The sequence below is a fragment of the Pongo pygmaeus genome, chromosome 2, assembly GCF_028885625.2.
Source record: "Pongo pygmaeus isolate AG05252 chromosome 2, NHGRI_mPonPyg2-v2.0_pri, whole genome shotgun sequence".
In the NCBI taxonomy this organism is placed as follows: domain Eukaryota; kingdom Metazoa; phylum Chordata; class Mammalia; order Primates; family Hominidae; genus Pongo; species Pongo pygmaeus.
This window is the reverse complement of record NC_085930.1, coordinates 195,758,103-195,779,280: the sequence shown is the minus strand read 5'-3', so window position 1 is coordinate 195,779,280 and position 21,178 is coordinate 195,758,103. Positions and strand designations below refer to the sequence as shown.

The window sequence follows — 21,178 nt, the reverse complement described above, 5'->3', positions numbered from 1 at the left end:
TGGGCACGGCGGCGGCGCGCGGAGGAGGGTGAGGGGCGGGCCCAGCGAACGGACGCGGGGCGCGGCGGCGCGCGGAGAAGTGCGGCGGAGCGGCCCCTGCATTAGCAGGTAACCGCGCACTGGGTGCGCCAGGGAGGGTGGTGTGGATTAGTCAGGCTTCAGGCTTGGGCCGGGGAGGCTGCCTTCGCGCTTACCGCGTCTCGGGTCAGCTACCGACCCTGTCAGCGTGAGCGTCTGTGTTCCTGAAGTCCGGTCGCGACGCTGGGGCGGCCCACGCAGAGTCCCACCCCGGATCGCGTCCAAGGTGGCGGCGAAGCCCCAGGACAGCCGCCTTGGACCCACGCCGATCTCCCGATCTGAAAAACCTTAACCTCAGGGCACCGCCAGGGTCAGAGCCCCAGTTTCTGTTTGTTTACGGATTGAGCCCTCTCGATTCTCGGAGTTAGAATGGAGGGCGCATCCCTGGGATCTGGCTGTTGACAGCGGCTCAGTACCTCACAGAGCAGCCTCTTTACATTTTGGAGAGAACCGAGGTCTTCCTTGCCTAACTTTTATCGTCTGGTTTTACTCAAAACGACTCCAGTCTCTCCACATTGGAAGACAGCTGCCTTTTGCCCTTCCACGCCCTTCTTTTGAGTTTACTCTCCCTGGTTCTTTCACCTGGCTTCCTGTCTAAGCCTCTTTATTCTGGAAATTGTCTTCTGGATCCACTCCCGTTTTTAAGAGATTCTCCCAAAACTGGATTCCTAGAGTACATTTATAGTAATGCAGTTCTCAAGTCAGACCTGAATCCTAATCTAGGGCTGTGCCAGCTAAGTAGGTGTCCTTAGGGAAATCTCTTAACTTCGCTAAGCCTCATTTTTTTTTCATCGAAAATGTGTACAGTCTTAAGTACTGTATCTCCAGGTGGTTGTGAGGATGAAAGGAGGTGAAGTGTGCAAAATCATTAGCATGCTACCTGCTACATAGTAAGCACTCGACTGATGTCAGTTATTTTTCCGAACAGTGATTCTCGAGAGAAGCACAGTTGGCAGGCCGGGTGCGGTGGCTCACGCCTGTAATCCCAGCACTTTGGGAGGCCAAGGCAGGCGGATCACCTGAGGTCAGGGAGTTCAAGACCAGCCTGGCCAACATGGTGAAACCCTGTCTGTACTAAAAAAATACAAAAATTAGCCTGGCGTGGTGGCGGGAGCCTGTAATCCCAGCTACTCGGGAGGCTGAGGCAGGAGAATCGTTTGAACCTGGGAGGTGGAGGTTGCAATGAGCCGAGATCGAGCTATTGCACTCCAGCCTGGGCAACAGAGCGAGACTCCGTATCAAAAAAAAAGAGAGAAGCACAGTTTTCTTAGAATCAAATGCAAAATATAATAATAGCAATAAAAAAATTTTCATCAGTCATATAATTGATTTTTTAAATTAGTTTTTAGATTTTTTTAAAAATGATGTTGCTAATGTTGAGGAGTGCATAGTGAAGTGGGTACCAGAGTCAAAGGATGGTACAATTTGATAAAATCATTTGGAAACAACAAAGATATATTTCACAAGCTTTAGAAATGTCAATTACTTCATTTCACAAAAGTACATCTGAAAATTTTCACACAGAAATAATTCGTAATGCAGAAAATATGAAGAAAGATGGTAGTGATAGCATTATTTACACTGGTGACAACATTTGAACTTTGTAATGAAATTTTTTAACATACACAAAAATAGAATCAATGAGTCCCCCATGTGCCCATCATCCCACTTCAATAATGATCAGTATTTTGCCTATGTTGTTTTTGTGAAAAATCTGAAACCTAGTAAGGTGTTTAAAAATGGGAGAAGAGTTGAATAAAATGGGATACATTTATTTAGAACACTATAAAGCTTTTGAAACAGTACAGAATTGTGTATGTAACATCACAACTGTGAAAATTCAAAAACTAACATCTAATTTATATGTAGAAAAAGACAAAGAGGCCAGGCATGGTGGCTCAAGCCTGTAATCCTAGCACTTTGGGAAACTGAGGCGAGGGATCACTTGAGGTCAGGAATTTGAGATCAGCCTGGCCAACATAGTTAAACCCCATCTCTACTAAAAATACAAAAATTAGCCAGATGTGGTGGTGGGCGCCTGTAGTCCCAGCTACTGGGGAGGGTGAGGCATGAGAATCACTTGAACCTGGGAGGTGGAGGTTGCGGTGAGCTGAGATCATGCCACTGCACTCCGGCCTGGGCAACAGAGGGAAACTCCATCTCAAAAAAAAAAGAAGAAGAAGGAGAAGGAAATACAATAAAATATTAATTTTTTGCCCTTTACTTGTGGGGATTGTGGATGATTCCCTGTTTTTGTATTTTATAAACATTCCATAAAAATCATGTATCATTGTTACAACAAAAAAAAAAATCTAAAAAATCACACCTGAACTGAGCAGGATCAAATATGCCAGAGTGGGTTCACTGTATAGAGAATAAAGACACTGTAACTTCTCCTGATCTATTCTTGCAGTCTACGTTTACATTAGCATTCTTGCCTGCTGCCTCACATTAGCACTTCATATTGAGTTTATATGCTCAGCTGACATGTCCAGATCTTTAACCAACTGTCTTCTGTGTAAGTGATTTAACTCTGTGAAATGTATTTCCCGTATTTTGAACAGTGTTCCCCCTCAGAGTAGAAAAAGGTTTCCTGTGATAGGATGACTTTTTTCCCCTCATTCCTTTTCTTCCTGGGATCTCACTCAGACTTCATGCATCTACACACACTTCCTAAAACAAGGATTTCTAACAATTCAAGTAAGATCATTTTGTTTTATCACAATTTTTTTCTCAGATTATAATGAGATCTGATTAAAAAAACTGTTCTGCTCTTGGTTGGTGAACTAGAGCTGCCTTTTAAGCTGATGATGTAGTACATGTGACACAGTTGAGAGAGAGGAGTCACCTTCCAAGAAAAAATGCATAAATGAGACTTGTTTCAAATCAGTTTATGAAGAAACTTTGTTTCCTAGGTATGCAAAGAAGCCTTTTCACCCAGATGTCCTTAGAGATAATATGGATCAGTCCAGAGTTCTCCTCTGGGTGAAAGCAGAACCCTTTATAGTGGGTGCCTTGCAGGTCCCCCCTCCATCCAAGTTTAGTCTTCACTATCTCAGGAAGATATCCACCTATGTGAAAATCCGGGCCACAGAAGGAGCTTACCCGCGCCTCTACTGGTCTACATGGAGGCACATCGCTTGTGGGAAGCTGCAGTTGGCCAAGGACCTGGCATGGCTTTACTTCGAAATATTTGATAGTCTTTCAGTGAAGACACCTGAGGAGCGCCTGGAATGGTCTGAGGTTCTGTCCAACTGCATGTCTGAGGAGGAAGTTGAAAAGCAGAGAAATCAGGTATGGATTGATATGTGTGTATGCTTAATTACTTTTGGAAAGAAACCATTCTTTTTTAAATTAAAAAGTGTTTTTGCTTATTACAATTTTTAGATAGAGACAGTCTCACTTTGTTGCCCAGGCTGGTCTTGAACTCCCAGCTTCAAGCAGTCTTCCCGCCTCGACCTCCCAAAATGTTAGGATTACAGGCATGAGCCACCATGTCTCGCCCAATAAACCATTCTTAATTTTTGTATTAGCTGTAAAATTTTAGGTTTTAGGCTAATGGCCATTGTAATCTCAAGTTATCATTTGAGTTTTAGTAGTTCCAGTTTGGCAGTATTTCATGTATTCAATGAATTAGTCCTTACTTACCAGACCTTACTCACCTACTCCCAAAGCAGTAATGTTACAGGGACCCTGTTATTGAAAAAGGGAAATGTTTTACTGACTTTAAAAAGATTTTGGGGTGAATGAGTGTTATGAACAACTGATATGTTACAGTCAGAGCACCTGACTATTTTAAAATGAACATCTGCTACATGATGGGATTCAAAGATGATTAGGATAGTATCTCAGCCCTCATGGAGCTTATGGACTAGTAGAGGAAGCTGGTATTTAAAAAAAGATGCTATTTAATAGTGTGATATGTATAATAAAAGAATACACAAAGTACAGAAATTGAATAAAGAGTGATTTATTTCAGTGATCAGGAAAGACTTCACAGAGAAAGTATATTAATCAAGTAGACTGATTATAGTAATAGACAACCAGTATTTCAGTGGCTTAGAACAGTAACAGTTTATTTCTCATTCAGGCAGCAGTCTAACACAGATGCTCCTGGTTGGACAAATCTCTGGGCTGCTGTCATCCAAGCAATGACCAGGGATCCATGCTTCTATCACTTGGAGTCACTATTAATCAGCTTTGTTAAAAGCTGATTTCATTCATTAAAAACAAACAAATGAAATTCCAGTGGCTTACAGGGGAAAAGGTTTATTTCTTGCCCATTTTACATGTGGGCTTCATTTTTGCTATGGCATTTGTCCAGGCTCTGTGTTTCCCCATTTAGGGACACAGGCTAAAGAAATAGCTTCTGTGTAGATCATTCCCATTCTTATAACAGAAGGGAAGAACAACAGAATGGAGGAAACTCATGATGTCTCTTTTTAAATTCTTATTTTATGTATACAGCTCAATCAGTTTGGGGATAAGTATATGCTGTGAAACCATCATGACCGTCAAGGACATAGACATACCCATCACCCCCCATAGTTTCCCCCTCCTCTTTTATTCTTGTTATTTTGTGTGTGTATGTGTTAAGAACACTTAACATAAGAACTACTGTCTTAGAGAATTTTAAGTATACAACATATAATTGTTATCTCTAGGCAGTATGCTGTAGAGTAGATCTTCAGAACTTAATTTTCTTGCATAACGGAAACTTTGTAGCCTTTGACCATCACCTCCCCATTTTCCCCTCCTCCTAGCCCTTGTCAGTCACCCTTCTGTCTGTTTTTATGAGTTTGACTATTTTAGATTCCACATATAAGTGAGATTATATAGCTTTTTCTTCCTGTGTCTGGCTTATTTTACTTAGCATAATGTCCTCCAGGTCCATCCATTTTGTTGAAAATGGCAGGATTTCTCTCTCTTTCTTTTTTTAAGAGACAGGGTCTCACTCTGTTGCCCAAGCTGGAGTACAGGGATGTAATCATAGCTCACTACAGCCTGGAATTTCTGGGCACAAGCAATCCTTCCACCTCAGCCTCCTGAGTAGTTAGGACTACAGGTGTGTGCTATCACGCCTGGCAAATTTTTGTATTTTTTTCATAGAGGTCAGGATCTCACTGTGTTGCCCAGGCTGGTCTTGAACTCTTGGCCTCAAGTGATCCTCCCACCTCAGCCTCCCAAAATGTTGGGATTACAGGCATAAGCCACTGTACCCAGCATGATTTCTTTCTTTTTTAAGGCCAAATGATGCTCCATTATATATGCATGCCAAGTTTTCTTTATCTAGTCATCCATCTGTGGACATTTAGGCTGCTTCCATATCTTGGCCATTATCAATAATGCTGCAGTGAACATGGGAGTGCAGGTATTTCCAGGATCCTGATTTCAGTTCCTTTAGATAAATACCCAGAAGTGGTATTGCTAGATCATATGGTGGTTCTATTTTTTATTTTTTGAGAAACCTCCATACTGTTTTTTTTTTTTTTTTTTTTTTTGAGACGGAGTCTCGCTCTGTCGCCCAGGCTGGAGCGCAGTGGCGCAATCTCAGCTCATTGCAAGCTCCACCTCCCAGGTTCACACCAGCCTCCTGAGTAGCTGGGACTACAGTAGTTCATACTCAGCCTCCTGAGTAGCTGGGACTACAGGCACCCGCCACCACGCCTGGCTAATTTTTTGTATTTTTTAGTACAGATGGGGTTCACCGTGTTAGCCAGGATGGTCTCAATCTCCTGACCTCGTGATCAGCCTGCCTCGGCCTCCCAAAGTGCTGGGATTACAAGCGTGAGCCACTGCGCCCGGCCCTATTTTTTATAATGGCTGTACCAGTTTACATTCTCACCGACAGTGTACCAGGGTTCCCTTCTCTTCACATCCTTACTAATACTTGTTAATCTTTTGTTAACAAGTGTGAGGTGATATCTCGTTGTGGTTTTGCTTTATATTTCTCTAATGAGTAGTGATGTTGAGCACCTTTTCATATACCTGTTGGCCATTTGTATGTCTTCATTGGAGAAATGTCTATTCAGGTCCATAGTCCATTTTTTAATTAGGTTATTTGGTTTTTCTTGCTATTGAGCTGTAGGAGTTGATTATATATTTTAGATATTAACCTCTTACCAGATACATGGTTTACCTTTTCTTCTGTTGATTGTTTCCTTAGTTGTGCAGAAGCTTTTTAGTTTGATATAATTCAACTTATTTTTGCATTGGTTGCCTGTGCTTTTGGTGTCATATCCAAACAATCATTACCAAGACCAATGTCAAGGAGCTTTTTCCTTATTTTTCTCTAGGAGTTTTACCATTTCACCTCTTACATTTAAGTCTTTCATCCATTTTGAGTTGATTGTGTATGGTATAAGCTATGGTCCCAATTTCATTCTTTTGCATGTGTAGATCCAGTTTTCTCAGCATCATTTATTGAAGAGACTATTCTCCGTTTTGTATTCTTGACACCCTTGTGGAAAATTAGTTGACCATATATGTGTGAGTTTGTTTCTGGACTCATGATGCCTCTTAAAACCTTGCTCAGATTTGACATAAACTAAGACTGCTTTCATTCCATTGGCTAAGGCATTATTCCCATGAAGATAGGAAGGTAAACCACCTTTCAGGAGATAAGGAAAATCCCATGGCCATGGGTAGGGCTGTATAAGCCTCTTAGAGAATTTGAAAGTGAACAATAGCAAATAATAATACAATTTGCCACAGCCATGCCCACTGGGGCCTCAGAGTCCTTTTGCTTCCATTTCTTTTGAGAGTTTTATGATTAAGCTTGAAAGTGATAAAGATAATTCATTCACATTCAGTTGCTGTAATTCATTTATGCCATGTCTAACTCCAAGGGAAGATGGGAAATGCCATCTAATTACATACCCAGGAAGAAGAAAAAAAGTATTTAGTAAGCATCTAGCAGTCTCTGCCGTATAGGGTCATATCTAAACAATGTTTTGGAAATTGAAAAGAAGTTTGTCAAGCAATGAAGAGGTAAAGGGCAGTACATTTATTCATTAATCAAATATTTATTATCTACTATGTACTCGGTATAGTAGTGGATGCTGGGCATGTAGAGATGAATAAAACCTTCAGGAAGTTCCAGATTTTTTGAGTGCTTTTTATGTACCAGATGCTTTGCTAGTTACTAGGGGTATAAAAATGGAAAAGGCAAGGATCTTGTAGTCTCCATGAAGAAATAATGATAATGTAACAAATAATTGTTTAAAATGGAAGTATATATAAAATCAGGGAATTATACTTAGTGAAAAAAGCCAATCCCAAGAGGTTACGTACTATATGATTCTATTTACCTAATGTTCTTGAAATAATAAAATTATAGAGATGGAGAACAAGTAAGTGGTTGCTAAGGGCCTAAGAAGGGGTGAGTGGGACAGAGAAGTGGGTATGGCTGTAGAAGGGCAACATGAGAGATTCTTCTGTTGATGGAAATGTTCTCGTATCTTGACTGTATCGGTGTCAATATCCTGATTGTGATATTGTCCTATAGTTTGGCAAGATGGGTAAAGGGTACATGGGATCTTTCTGTGTGAATTCTCACAACTGTATCTCAATCTACAATTATCTCAGGAGTTCAATTAAGAAAGTAAAAATTTATAAAATATACAAATTCATGGGGCTTCACATTGATAGTTGATTAAATAGGTCTGGGTGATCCTGAGAATCTGTACTTTTAAGTTTCTCAGATGATAGTGTTTTTAGCCAGGTTGGGAATCAGGGTGAATATAGCTGTAGACCCAGATGTATTACTTTACTTTTTTGCCTCTCCTGTATGGGGGTGGATAGAAGAGGGTAATCAGGAGCTTCAAGTCATGAGCTTCAACCACACCCTTCCTTGAATAAGAAATGACTATACGTCTATCAGACCAACAGTGTTTTTGTCTTAAAGTGAAACACCCCTTTAAGAATTTGCTGAAAACCTGAGACCTACTCCCTTGAAAAATGCACATATACTAAAAAATTACATACAATTTCAGGTATTGCACTGGTATCCTAAACTTTCTTGATAGGTTTGTGAGTCTTAAGTTAGACCTCTATGTCTTAACTGAATTTTCTTCTTTCTTACTTCCGTCTACTTATTTATTCAAATTACTAAGGTTGGTTTTTTTTAAATTGTAAGTTTAAACTTCTGAAATAATGTACTTAAAGTATGTACTACATCCTTTCATCAGTTTTGAGAGATAATTTCTATAGCCATAGACGTTATACAGCTTTCTGTGAAGGTAAGTTATTCCACTTTAATTCATTTTAGGAACTCTTGGCCAGGCACAGGGATTCACACCTGTAATCCCAGCACTTTGGGAAGCCAAGGCGGGCAGATCACCTGAGGTCAGGAGTTCAAGGCCAGCCTGGCCAACATGGTGAAACCCTATCTCTACTAAAAATACAAAAAAATTAGTTGGGCGTGGTGGCACATGCTTGTAATCCCAGCTACTCAGGAGGCAGAGGCAGGAGAATCTCGCTTGAACCAGGAAGGCGGAGGTTGCAGTGAGCCGAGATCGCATCATTGCACTCCAGCCTGGGTGACAAGAGTGAAACTCTGTCTCAAAAAAAAAAAAAAAAAAAGAAACTCTTACATCTGGGTATCAGAGACATACATATCAAAACTAGTAATGTTTCTAAGTTGGTTTTTTTAGGATCAGCCAACTTGTGATTTTACTTCTACTTAGTTGTTAGACTAGTGGTTGATGTTTTAAAACATCTGTTCATCTTTTATTTTCTTCTTGGACAGCTTTCAGTGGACACGCTACAGTTTCTGCTCTTCTTATACATTCAACAGTTGAACAAGGTCTCCCTAAGGACATCTTTGATTGGCGAAGAGTGGCCCAGTCCCAGAAACAGATCTCAGTCTCCTGACCTGACTGAAAAATCTAATTGTCATAATAAGGTACTCCTTATATCTTGATCTCATTCTCTAAAAGGGACAATTTGTGAGGGAGATGGTTCACTTGCATTAAAAATTATGATGGGATTTCTTACATAAGCCAGTGATTTGATGGCTTGTTTTGTTTTTCACTTTTTTTAAAAATTATAAAACAAAATCAGTGTGTACAGTCTTAATCAAAATAGAGAAATGGTTTCAGTTCCTTCACTGATAGAAAAATCACTTGCTTGATTTTTGGGCAGATCATTCACTATATTCAATTAGCATTGCCATTTTCAAAATGTTAATGAATGTGAATCAACTTATTTGATTAAGGATCATCAAGAAGATGTAGTGCTTGCAAAATCTTTTGAAATCTACTGAAAAAAATTATAAAAATATCTTCTCATGTTGTTTAAGTAATTACATACGTGACAACCCAGAAGCTAAATTTAACTGCCTCACATTGTGAATTTTAGAGGATGTCTTATTGCTTTTTTTCTTTCTGTTTTTGTAAAGAGAACCAAAATATTTTTACTTGTTCTTGTGTAAGTATTTTGAAAAACTTTAAGTAAAATGTAGACCTCAGTATTAATGCCACGTACAAGCTCTTTAAAAATGTTCTAAAGCTAAGAAAAAAATATCTCTTTGCTATTTGGAACTCTTATAATCTCCTTTTTAATAAGTCACTCCTCCTTTATATTCCATGATGCTGTTACTCTTGGTTTTGCTTCTAACTCTCCCTTCTCACTTTCTTTCATAAATTTTTCTCCCCTGGCCCTTACAAGCAGCTATTCTGTCTGGGGCAATTTTCTCTTCTCTCCTAACTTACTCATTCAATATAATTCTTTATATTCCTATGACTTCATATATCTCAGTGACTCCCAACTTTGTCTCCTTCCCAGAGCTCTTCCTTTATACTTACCACTTTATATAGATGCCCTAGCTATAGCTTAAACTCAGAATGTTCAAGCCCAGATGTATTAGAGATACCAGTCACTACCTCTCTCTCCACATGTAGTTCCTGCAGAATGGGCACTGTTAGGAGACGGTGTTTTGAGCCAAGGTAGCCTCCATTCATTTCTACCTCTATCATTTAATATCATTTAGTCATACGATTTTAGGCAAGTCAGTTAACTTCTCTATGCCTTGGCTTCCCTTCTCTAAGTGAGGATAATAATGCATATTTCTGAATGGCTGTGAGACTTCAGTAATATATTAGCATGGGACTTGTTGCATAGTAAGCACCAGTAAATGGTGACTTTGGTTTATACTACAGCATGACCTCTCCGAGTAACTGATTGGACTGGGGTGGACACTTGGGTAGCCCATTTATTGCTATACGTTTGAAATTGGCCAGATTTAAAGTGACGATCTGGGCCAGTCAGTTCCCCCAGGAAGAAATTATGCATTGGTGATAGGTGTTTGAACTGAAAACCCGTTTGACATTGGGACTGGAATAGCCATCATGCTTGTTAATGAACTGGAGTTATAAGGGATTAGAAATTCTGAGGCCAAGCCGGGCGGATCACCTTTATAAGGTTTATATAACTACCTAATTCCTTTTGGGGGATGAGGCAGAGTATAAATACAAAATAATTAAATTATAAAAATTTTAGATCTTGTAGAATCTCTTTATTAAGAGTGCTTTCTTTTAACTTTTTTTTTAGAACTGGAATGATTACAGTCACCAAGCTTTTGTCTGTGATCATCTGTCTGATCTCCTTGAGCTGCTTTTAGATCCAGAACAACTCACTGCGTCATTTCATTCAACCCATAGTAGTCTAGTGTCTCGAGAAGCTGTTGTGGCGCTCAGCTTCCTTATTGAAGGTACAATAAGTAGAGCCAGGAAGATCTATCCACTTCATGAACTTGCACTGTGGCAGCCACTGCATGCAGATAGTGGCTTCTCAAAGATCTCTAAGACTTTCTCTTTCTACAAACTGGAAACCTGGTTGAGGTCCTGTTTGACTGGGAATCCATTTGGTACATCAGCTTGCCTCAAGTCTGGAAAGAAATTGGCTTGGGCTCATCAAGGTATTTTTTAATATTTTAATCTACATTAAATTGAATGACAAGTTAAGGAACCTAGTGTTTTCTAATATATTAGTGATCTTGTGTCTTCTCTAGAAGACCTAAAAAATACTGCTCCTATAAAAGAGAAAAAATATTTTTATTTTATTTGTAATAAAAATAAACAAGAAATGTTTTAAAAGAAGAATAATAGCATACTCATGTGACCTCCCAACATTTCACTAGTATTGTTTACAAGGGTGTCCCAGTGGCTTGCAGGGAAGTACAGTCTGAGAAGGCAGTCACGTAATGGTGTGACTGTTAGGAGGGGAACCTACACATATTTTTTGAGTGTCAGGTTGTGCAACACACTGTGTGTGATAGGAAGATGTGCTCTCAGATAGTAATGATCTTAGGAGTAAAGACATAAACTCAGGCTGGGTGCGGTGGCTCACGCCTATAATCCCAGCACTTTGGGAGGCTGAGGTGGGTGGAAGGTCAGGAGTTCGAGACCAGCCTGGCCAACATGGAGAAACCTTAGCTCTACTAAAAATACAAAAATTAGCCAGGCATGGTGGCATGCACTGGTAATCTCAGCTCCTCAGGATGCTGAGGCAGGAGACTCTCTTGAACCTGGGAGGTGGAGGTTACAGTGAGCTGAGATTGCACCACTGTACTCCAGCCTGAGGGACGGAGTGAGATTCCGTCTCACAAAAAAGAAGAAAAAAAGGCATGAACTCAAATAGGATTAATGGGATAATGTGGTAAGTTAGGAAGGATACAGAATTAATATTATGGTAATTTAGAGAGGTGAATTATGTTTGGGATGATAAAGTAAAGCATCTTGGAGGAGAAGATATTTGAGTTAGGACAGCTTTGCCACTTACTAGCCATATGACCTTAGGCATAGACCTTAACTTGAAGCGTAGACACGAAAAAGTATCTTAGACCTATAGGCAATCTTGAATGCATTATAGGTTTTAAAATTTTTTTTATAACAAAAATGAAAATTCCAAACATACAGAAAGGAATAGAGAATAGTATAGCAAATACCTCTATCCAAAGCCCAGATCTAACATTTTTGTCCCTACATGTGGTATCTAATTTGAGACATATATACATGTAGACATGTGTAACCTCATACGTTTGTTTGTTTTTCTTTGATTTGATACTGTCTCATCTATTTATATGTTTTCTTAAATAGTTGAAGGGACCACCAAAAGAGCTAAGATTGCTTGTAATACTCATGTGGCCCCTAGGATGCACCGACTGGTAGTGATGAGCCAGGTTTACAAGCAGACACTGGCTAAGAGCTCAGATACTCTGGTGGGGGCACATGTAAAGATTCATCGTTGCAACGAATCTTTTATATATCTGCTCTCTCCCTTACGGTAAGCACAGTTTTCATGGTGTTCTGATGTTCTGACATTTTCTTTGGACTGTGACTGATTCTTTTTTTGCCATCAGATAATAATATTTTAGTCAAATTTTTAAAATCTTATTCAGAGGACTTCACCTCATTTTTCCTTTTTTTCAGATCTGTGACAATTGAGAAGTGCAGGAATAGCATCTTTGTCTTGGGCCCTGTAGGGACTACACTTCACCTCCACAGTTGTGACAATGTTAAAGTCATTGCTGTTTGTCATCGTTTGTCCATCTCTTCTACAACAGCTTGCATCTTTCACATTCTGACGCCTACACGCCCACTTATTCTCTCTGGGAACCAGACAGTAACTTTTGCCCCTTTTCATACCCATTACCCAATGCTAGAGGACCATATGGCCAGGACTGGCCTTGCTACAGTGCCTAACTATTGGGATAATCCAATGGTTGTGTGCAGAGAGAACAGCGACACAAGTGTCTTCCGGCTTTTACCACCTTGTGAATTCTATGTATTTATTATTCCCTTTGAAATGGAAGGGGACACGACAGAGATACCCGGGGGTCTTCCATCTGTATATCAGAAAGCACTGGGTCAAAGAGAACAGAAGATACAGATCTGGCAGAAAACTGTGAAGGAGGCTCATTTGACAAAGTGAGTATTTTTTACAAGTAACAGTTTGTGTTTTTTGTGAAACTCCATGGAGAAACAAATTAGTCTGCACATTTTTACAGCTGTGCTAAAGTAATAAAATATGTAAGTCTGGGCGCAGTGGCTCACGCCTATAATCCCAGCACTTTGGGAGGCCAAGGCGGGTGGATCACCTGAGGTCAGGAGTTTGAGACCAGCCTAGCCAGCATGGTGAAACCCCGTCTCTACTAAAAATACAAAAATTAGGTGGGTGTGGTGGCGTGTGCCTGTAATTCCATCTACGTGGGAGGCTGAGGCAGGAGAATTGCTTGAACCCAGGAGGCGGAGGTTGCAGTGAGCCAAGATCGCACCGTTGCACTCCAGCCTGGGCAACAAGAGTGAAACTCTGTCTCAAAAAAAAAAAAAAAAGTGTTTTTAAATTAAGGTTTGGATTTCAAATTAGTATTTCAAACACTGTTAGGTTGGGGATGGGGGTGGGTGAATATCCAGTATTAGACTCCCTTTTCTTAAGAAGCTAAAGTTTAGTTGGCAAATATAAGACTTATATGAATTTAAAAAATCATACATAGAGTATGCCACATAATCCAATACCATTCTAGGGACCTTCTATGTACTAACTAACTCATTTATTCTTTGTAATAACACCTTATTACAGGTGAGGAAACCGAAGAACTGAGGAATTAAGTACTTTACCCAAAGTCACACAGGAGCCAGGATTCACACCTAGTCAATCTGGTTCCAGAGGTTCTTTTTTTCTCTGTTCTGGCTTCTTAAGAACCAGAGGTTCTTAAATGCCTCTAGTGTCTTCACTGTTTTCTTTCAAATATTGTCATACCATATCATACTGTACAATAATAACATTATAATAATTTGTTGTAAAAATGGATGATCATGAAAAAACATTCTTATAAAGCAATTCTGTTGTTTGAATGGTTGTAGTATTTAAATGGTTAGATTCTCTACACTTGATCTCAGCCGAAAGGCCAAGAAACGATTAAGTGCTTAGATTCTCTTACATGTGAAAAGCTTATACATATGCATGTGCAGACTGTAGGATGTAAGCACTTAATAAATGCTGACTCTGAGTCAGTGTTTTCAAGTGGTGAGATCCACAGTGATCCCAGAAACAATGAAAGTAGTCAGTTTAACTTTGGGAATATAGGAAGACAGAAATCAGTTTGAAACAAATTGCCAGTGTGATCCTTTTAACAGTGATTAGATCATGTCATTTCCCTGCTCTGACCCCTCTAATGGCCTCCCATTATACTTAGAATAAAATCCAAAGCCTTTACCATACTTACCAGGCTCTCTCTTCCTCAATTTCTGCCATTCTTTTCCTCATTTCCTCCTTCCCGGCATACAGCAGTCATCTTTCTGTTACTTACTCACTGCCCTCTGACCAAAGACCACCAGGAACACATCTATAGAACAAAGGTGTATTGTGTTGACTCATGGAAAGGAGGGAGAGAAGTGTGTTTCATCTCAGTAAAAGGTTGGGGAACATGGAAAACTGTATTTCAACTCAGTAAATGGTGTTAAAAGGAACTTATTGTTGGATTTTGGCTTGTGTTAATGATTTGGGGGAGAGTTCTAGGAAGCAGGACTATCTGGAACTGAGAGTAATCTGTGATTTGGCAGTTTAATAATTTTTATATCTAAGGCAGGAGGAAGGAAGGAAGAGCTAAAACTGTAATTGTAAAGAAGTAGCCACTCCTCCAGGAAAGGAATGTTTGGTGATTTTATGGTTTGGGTGACAACATTTTTTTGGAGGTTGGTATGGGGGTTTCTGAACTGAGATACGATTACGGAGTGATCTTGTTCTTTCTTTGGTCTATCATCATTCCAGAGTGGCTTTGTCTAATGATGGTGGTTTAAGGTATTGTTTATGTTCAACAAAAGAATACAATAGCAAGTCCAGATCCTACACCAAGGCCTAGCTGACAGTGCTAGGCTAGCTCCTGGCTGTCAGGAGCTACTCTTCTCTTTCTTACCATGAACATGTGAAATATGCTCTCGCTTTAGAACCTTTGTACTTTTTTTGGTCTCTTCTGCCTGGTATATTCCTCTCCAAATACTCATTCTGCTTATTCCATCATTTCATTTAGACCTAAGCTCACATGTTATCTTAGGGAGGCCATCTCTGTCCATTCTTTCTCTGAAATAACATTTCCAGAATTGCTATTCCTTCACCCTGCTCTATTTTTCTCCATGGCACCTAGAACTACTTAACTTTATATTTTTATTGTAGTGTATTATATTTATTTATTTTGAGACAGCATCTCGCTCTGTTGCCCAGGCTGGAGTGCAGTGGTGTGATCTTAGCTTACTGCAGCCTCCACCTCCTGGGTTCAAGCGATTTTCCTGCCTCAGCCTCCCAAGTAGCTGGGACTTACAAACATGTGCTACCATGCCTGGCTAATTTTTATATTTTTTGTAGAGACAGGGTTTCACCATGTTAGCCAGGCTGGTCTCGAACTCCTGGCCTCAAGCGATCCACCCGCGTTGGCCTCCCAAAGTGCTGGGATTACAGGTGTTAGTCACCACGCCCAGCCTATTTATTTTATTTTTACCTATCTTTCCTACTAGAATATATAGTCTTTAGGAGCATGGATTACACAGATCACAATGTGAATGGTGCCCTCTGGAGTCGTGAAGTGTCATCCTGCTTCAACAGAGGCCTTGTCTCTTTATACATTTATCCCCATCAGTCAGAACAGTACCCAGTGTTCATTTGGTCCTTGGTAAATATCTGACAATGAAAAAGTAGAAAGAGGACATTGTATCTGATCAATCCTTTGTGGGGTGGGGGTGTCCAGTGTACTCTCAACAGTGAGAACAAAAGGATAACAAGAAATAGTTAATCATTTAACATTATCCTGTTAAAATATTGTATAATTGCTTAGAGTACAGTTTATATGAATTCATGTTCTTACATTCTTTTTACTCTCAATTGCAATTTTAGGGATCAAAGGAAGCAGTTCCAGGTACTGGTAGAGAACAAGTTTTATGAATGGTTGATTAATACAGGACATCGCCAACAGCTGGACAGCCTTGTACCCCCTGCAGCAGGCTCCAAACAAGCAGCTGGATAAGGATCTTACATGTAAACACTGGTAGGCATTTATACCACTTAAAACAGATTCTTCTGGGGAAATCTTTCAAGCATTAAAAAAAGGCACAGAATATTACATACTGAACATGTCCAAATTTTTTCTACCACTCCTACCAGCATACACAGACCTTTATGTACCCATATTTACCATATTTAATAGTGAGAAAAACAACCAAAATATTCAGATGGAGCCTATAGAATTTGGGGCCAATATAATGGCCAAATTTTGTCTTATTTTGCTTTTTGCCTGGCACAAGTTGTACTGTCCAAAGATACCACATTCCCCCATACATAGTTTTAAGTTTTATTCTCCCTTTCTAACACCTTTCCTCTTTTCCATTCCCCTCACAAAAACCAATTTACAAATTAGCTGATCTTTGCTAATTACACATATGAGCAGTAAGAAATTACCAGAATTAATCCAAATGAAGATTTGATTACTGAACACTAGAAGATCATGGATTAAATAGAAGAGAATATGCATACAAACAAATTTACTGGAAGTAAATTTAATCCAGACATATGGTATTCTTTTTTTTTTTTTTGAGACTGAGTCTCTGCCACCCAGGCTGGAGTGCAGTGGCGCCATCTCAGCTCACTGCAGCCTCTGCCTCCTGGGTTCAAGTGATTCTCGCACCTCAGTCTCCGGAGTAGCTGGGAAAACAGGCATGCACCACCACAGCTGGCTAATTTTTGTATTTTTAGTAGAGGCTGGGTTTCACCATGTTGGCCAGGCTGGTCTCAAACTCCTGACCTCAGGTGATCTACTCACCTTGGCTTCCCAAAGTGATGGGATTACAGGCATAAACCACTGCGCCCAGCCCCGAACATATGGTATTCTTTTTTAATAGAGATTAGTATACTGTGTTAGTTTAAATTTTTTTTTTTTTTTGAGGCAGAGTCTCACTCTGTCACCTAGGCTGGAGTTGCAGTGGCACAATCTCAGTTCACTGCAAGCTCTGCCCCCCGCCCCCCCGGTTCAAACAATTCTCCTGCCTCAGCCTCCCAAGTAGCTGAGATTACAGGCATGCAGCACTGTGCCCAGCTAATTTTTGTATGTTTAGTAGAGACGTAGTTTCGCCATGTTGGCTGGGCTGGTCTTGAACTCCTGAACTCCTGAACATCCGCCCACCTCGGCTTCCCAAAGTGTTGGGATTACAGATGTGAGCCACCGGAACTGGCCTAAAGTATTTTTAAACACTAGCAATAGAAAACAGACAAAGGACAATAATAGATAGTTCACAGAAAAATACTTAGAGACACAAAAATGCTTACTTAAAATTAAAGAAATGTGAAATACTTTTTTTTATTAGACTGGCAAAGAGCAAAAGCTGGTAGTACACAATACTGGCAAAACATTTCATTTACCACAGAGGAAAGTGTATATGTAACCTCTGTGGGGGGCAGTTTGACAAAATCAAAATTAAAAATACAAATTTTCTCTGACCCAGCGATTTCTTTTTTCTTTTTCTAGAGATCAGGCCTAATTCTCTTACAGCCTAAAGTGCAGTGGCACAATCATAGCTCACTGCAGCCTCAAACTCCTGCACTCAAGCAGTCCTGTCTCAGCTGGGACTACAGGTGCATGCCATCACACCCAATTGATCTTTTTATTTTTCTGTAGAGATAGGGTCTCCCTTTGTTGTCCAGGCTGGTCTTAAACTCCTGGCTTAAAGCGGTCCTCCTGCCTCAGCCTCCCAAAGTGCTGGGAGTACAGGCATGAGCTACTGCACCTGCCCTGATTTAGCAGTTTCACTTATTATTAGTAGAATTTATCTTACAGATAAACTCATGTATGTAGGGATCTATTAATTAATTAATTTTTGAGATGGAGTCTCACTCTGTCCCCCAAGCTGGAGTGCAGTGGCATGGTCTCGGCTCACTGCAACCGTCACTTCCTAGGTTCAAGTGATTCTCCTGTCTTAGCCTCCTGAGTAGCTGGGATTACAGGAACCTGCCACCGCACCTGGCTAATTTTTGTATTTTTAGTAGAGACGAGGTTTCACCATGATGGCCAGGCTGGTCTTGAACTCCTGACCTCAGGTGATCTGCCCACCTTGGCCTCCCAAAGTGCTGGGATTACAGGCATGAGCGACTGCTTGTGGCCTATTTATTTTTTAAATTGACAGCTGAATTGTGTATATTTATCATTTCCAGCATGATGTTTTGAAATATATAGGCATGTGGAATGGCCGAATCAAGCCAGTTAACATTAGAACCTCACATAGTTGTCATTTTTGCAGTGAGAATACTTAAAATCTACTCTCTTAGTTTTTTTCAAGATCACACAGTATTGTTATTAACAACAGTCACCATGTTGTACATTAGATCTCTTCAATGTATTCCTCCTAACTGAAATTTTGTAACCGAAGAAGATGTTTGATGTGGCATTGTTTAAAAAAACTGTAGACTAGAAACACCCCAAATGCAATGCATTTATATGCTAATTATAAGCCTAACAATCTTTGAAAGAATATAAAGAAATTATAAACAGTGTTTGTCTTTGAGGAATGAGATTGGGTGTCTAGGGTGGGAGAAAACTTCTTAAAAATTTTATTGAGATAAAATATTACCACATAACATTATGGGAAGTAAAATTCACCTTTTTAAAGTAAAGAATTCAGTAGCTTTTAAGTATATTCCGAAGTTTGTAAAACTATCACCACTAAAAAATCTAGAACATTTTCATCACCTTCAAAATAAAGCTCGTACACATTGTAGGCCACTCCTTATTCCTCCAACCCCTACATTTCCTCTTCCCCTTAGTCCTTGGCACCACTAATCTACTTTGTCCATTTTGGACATTTTATGTAAATGGAATCATACAACATGTGGCTTCTTGTGTCTGGGTTCTTTCAGTTAGTAGTGTTTTCAAGATTCATCCATGTAGCTGTGTATCAGTACTGCATTCTTTTTCATGGCCAGATAATATTCCATTGTGTGGATCTACCATTTTGTTTATCTGTTCATCAGTTGATGGACATTTGGCTTGTGTCTACTTTTCAGCTGTTGTGAGTAATGCTGCTGTGTACATTTGTGTACAAGTTTTTGTGTAGACATTTGTTTTTATTTCTCATGGATATATACCTAGAAGTGGAATTGTGAGGAATATATTTAACTTTTAAAGGAATTGCAGTTTTCCAAAGCTGTAAAAGTGTATTCTTTACTTTATATATTTACATTTCTTAAGGGTGTATTTTTTTTTTTAAAAGAATTTAGCACGCCTATAATCCCAGCACTTTGGGAGGCTGAGGTGGGTGGATCATGAGGTCAGGAGATCAAGACTATCCTGGCTAACACCGTGAAACCCCATCTCTACTAAAAAATACAAAAAATTACCCGGGTGTGGTGGCAGGTGCCTGTAGTCCCAGCTACTCAGGAGGCTGAGGCAGGAGAATGGCATGAACCTGGGAGGCGAAGCTTGCAGTGAGCCGAGAGCGCCCCACTGCACTCCAGCCTGGGCGACAGAGCAAGACTCCGTCTCAAAAAAAAAAAAAAAAAAATTTAGCGATATTTATTAATAAATGCTGAGAATTAAGAATTAGCAATTTGGCTGAGCGCAGTGGCCTATGCCTCTAATCCCAGCACTTTGGGAGGCTGAGGTGAGAGGATCACTTGAGGCCAGGAGTTTGAGACCAGCCTGGGCAATATAATGAGACCCTGTCTCTACAAAAAAATTAAAAATTAGCTGAGCATGGTGGCACATGCCTGTAATCCCAGCTACTCTGGACACAGACTGGAGGATACCTTGAGCCCAGAAGTTCAAGGCTGCAGTGAGCTATGATTGCACTGCTGTATTCCAGCCTGGGCAACAGAACAAGACCCTATCTCTTAAAAAAAAAAAAAAAAAATTAGAAATCTGATGGAGATTATGCAAAGGAAATGTGAACTATAAGCGGGTAAAAATTTTTGTTTAATCTTCACTGCTTAACAACTTTTTACATTCATCTATGAATTTCTCTTTTATTATGATCTAACATTACACCTAGCAAAAAGGAATATTATTAACTTTAAACTTTGTGTATTTTATCACTCTAATCTATCATTTGACCTTGATAATTTATGTGATTTTTTCAACGTAGAGTTTTAAAATTATTTACATGAAGCAATAGAAAATTAAGTGATTAATATTATTTTTTCTTTGATCTTCAGGGCCCTAGAAATACAAGGATAAATGGAGGATGGTGCTCATCTTGAAACTAAATTGGGAAGGTGCTGTTGCTGCTTAAGAGACATTGGGACTTTTCTGTCCTTTTTTTTTTTTTGAGGCAGAGTCTTGTTCTGTCACCCAGGCTGGAGTGCCGTGGTGCGATCTCGGCTCACTGCAAACTCTGCCTCCTGGGTTCACGCCATTCTCCTGCCTCAGCCTCCTGAGTAGCTGGGACTACAGGCGCCTGCCACCACGCCCGGCCAATTTTTTTTGTATTTTTAGTAGAGACGGGGTTTCACGGTGTTAGTCAGGATGGTCTCGATTTCCTGACCTCGTAATCCGCCCGTCTCGGCCTCCCAAAGTGCTGGGATTACAGGCGTGAGCCACCACGCCCAGACTTCTGTTCTATTTAAGAACTTTGATTTCCATTCCATTTTCATTTATTACTGTTTAGGCCGAATTTTCGCTGAACTTCTGACTTTCGTATAAACATATTGCTTATAGAACATCAGAAGACTCATTTTTGTGATGCCCAAATGAAAAAGTTGGTGAAGGTAGTACCATTGTATGTATGTTAATATTAAAGCAACTGAGTGTAGATTTGCAACTATAGTATCTATCGTCATTTGTGTGATGAAAGAGTTTTATTCTTTCTAGAGTTAAATAAGAGTTTTGTAGTTCTTTGTAACTAAAAGGAAATTGCTACTCCTTTTAAAAAATAATTGGAAAGAAAGTATGATTTGTTGGTATAGAGACATAGAAATAGTTTTATACTATATTTTAGTCCTTAAAGTATGGAACTTAATGAAATTGTGTAAAAAAATCTTTATTTTTCACTTCCTGCTTCAAATTTTCAATAAACAAACTCTAAAGAATAATTTCCTTTTTTTGTAAAAAGACAAAGCTTTAGTT

General features: G+C 39.7%; 1 protein-coding gene across 1 annotated transcript; it reads left to right on the top strand.

Moving 5' to 3' along the window:
* Window positions 1-15: 15 nt before the first annotated feature.
* Window positions 16-21,141, top strand: TBCCD1 (TBCC domain containing 1). The gene is made up of 8 exons (XM_054481492.2): window positions 16-108; window positions 2,994-3,372; window positions 8,828-8,983; window positions 10,630-10,996; window positions 12,177-12,363; window positions 12,510-13,007; window positions 15,967-16,117; window positions 20,269-21,141. Exons 2-7 carry the CDS (start codon window positions 3,037-3,039, stop codon window positions 16,094-16,096), a joined length of 1,674 nt encoding a protein of 557 aa, XP_054337467.1. The 5' UTR covers window positions 16-108; window positions 2,994-3,036; the 3' UTR covers window positions 16,097-16,117; window positions 20,269-21,141.
* The last annotated feature ends 37 nt before the right edge of the window (window positions 21,142-21,178 follow it).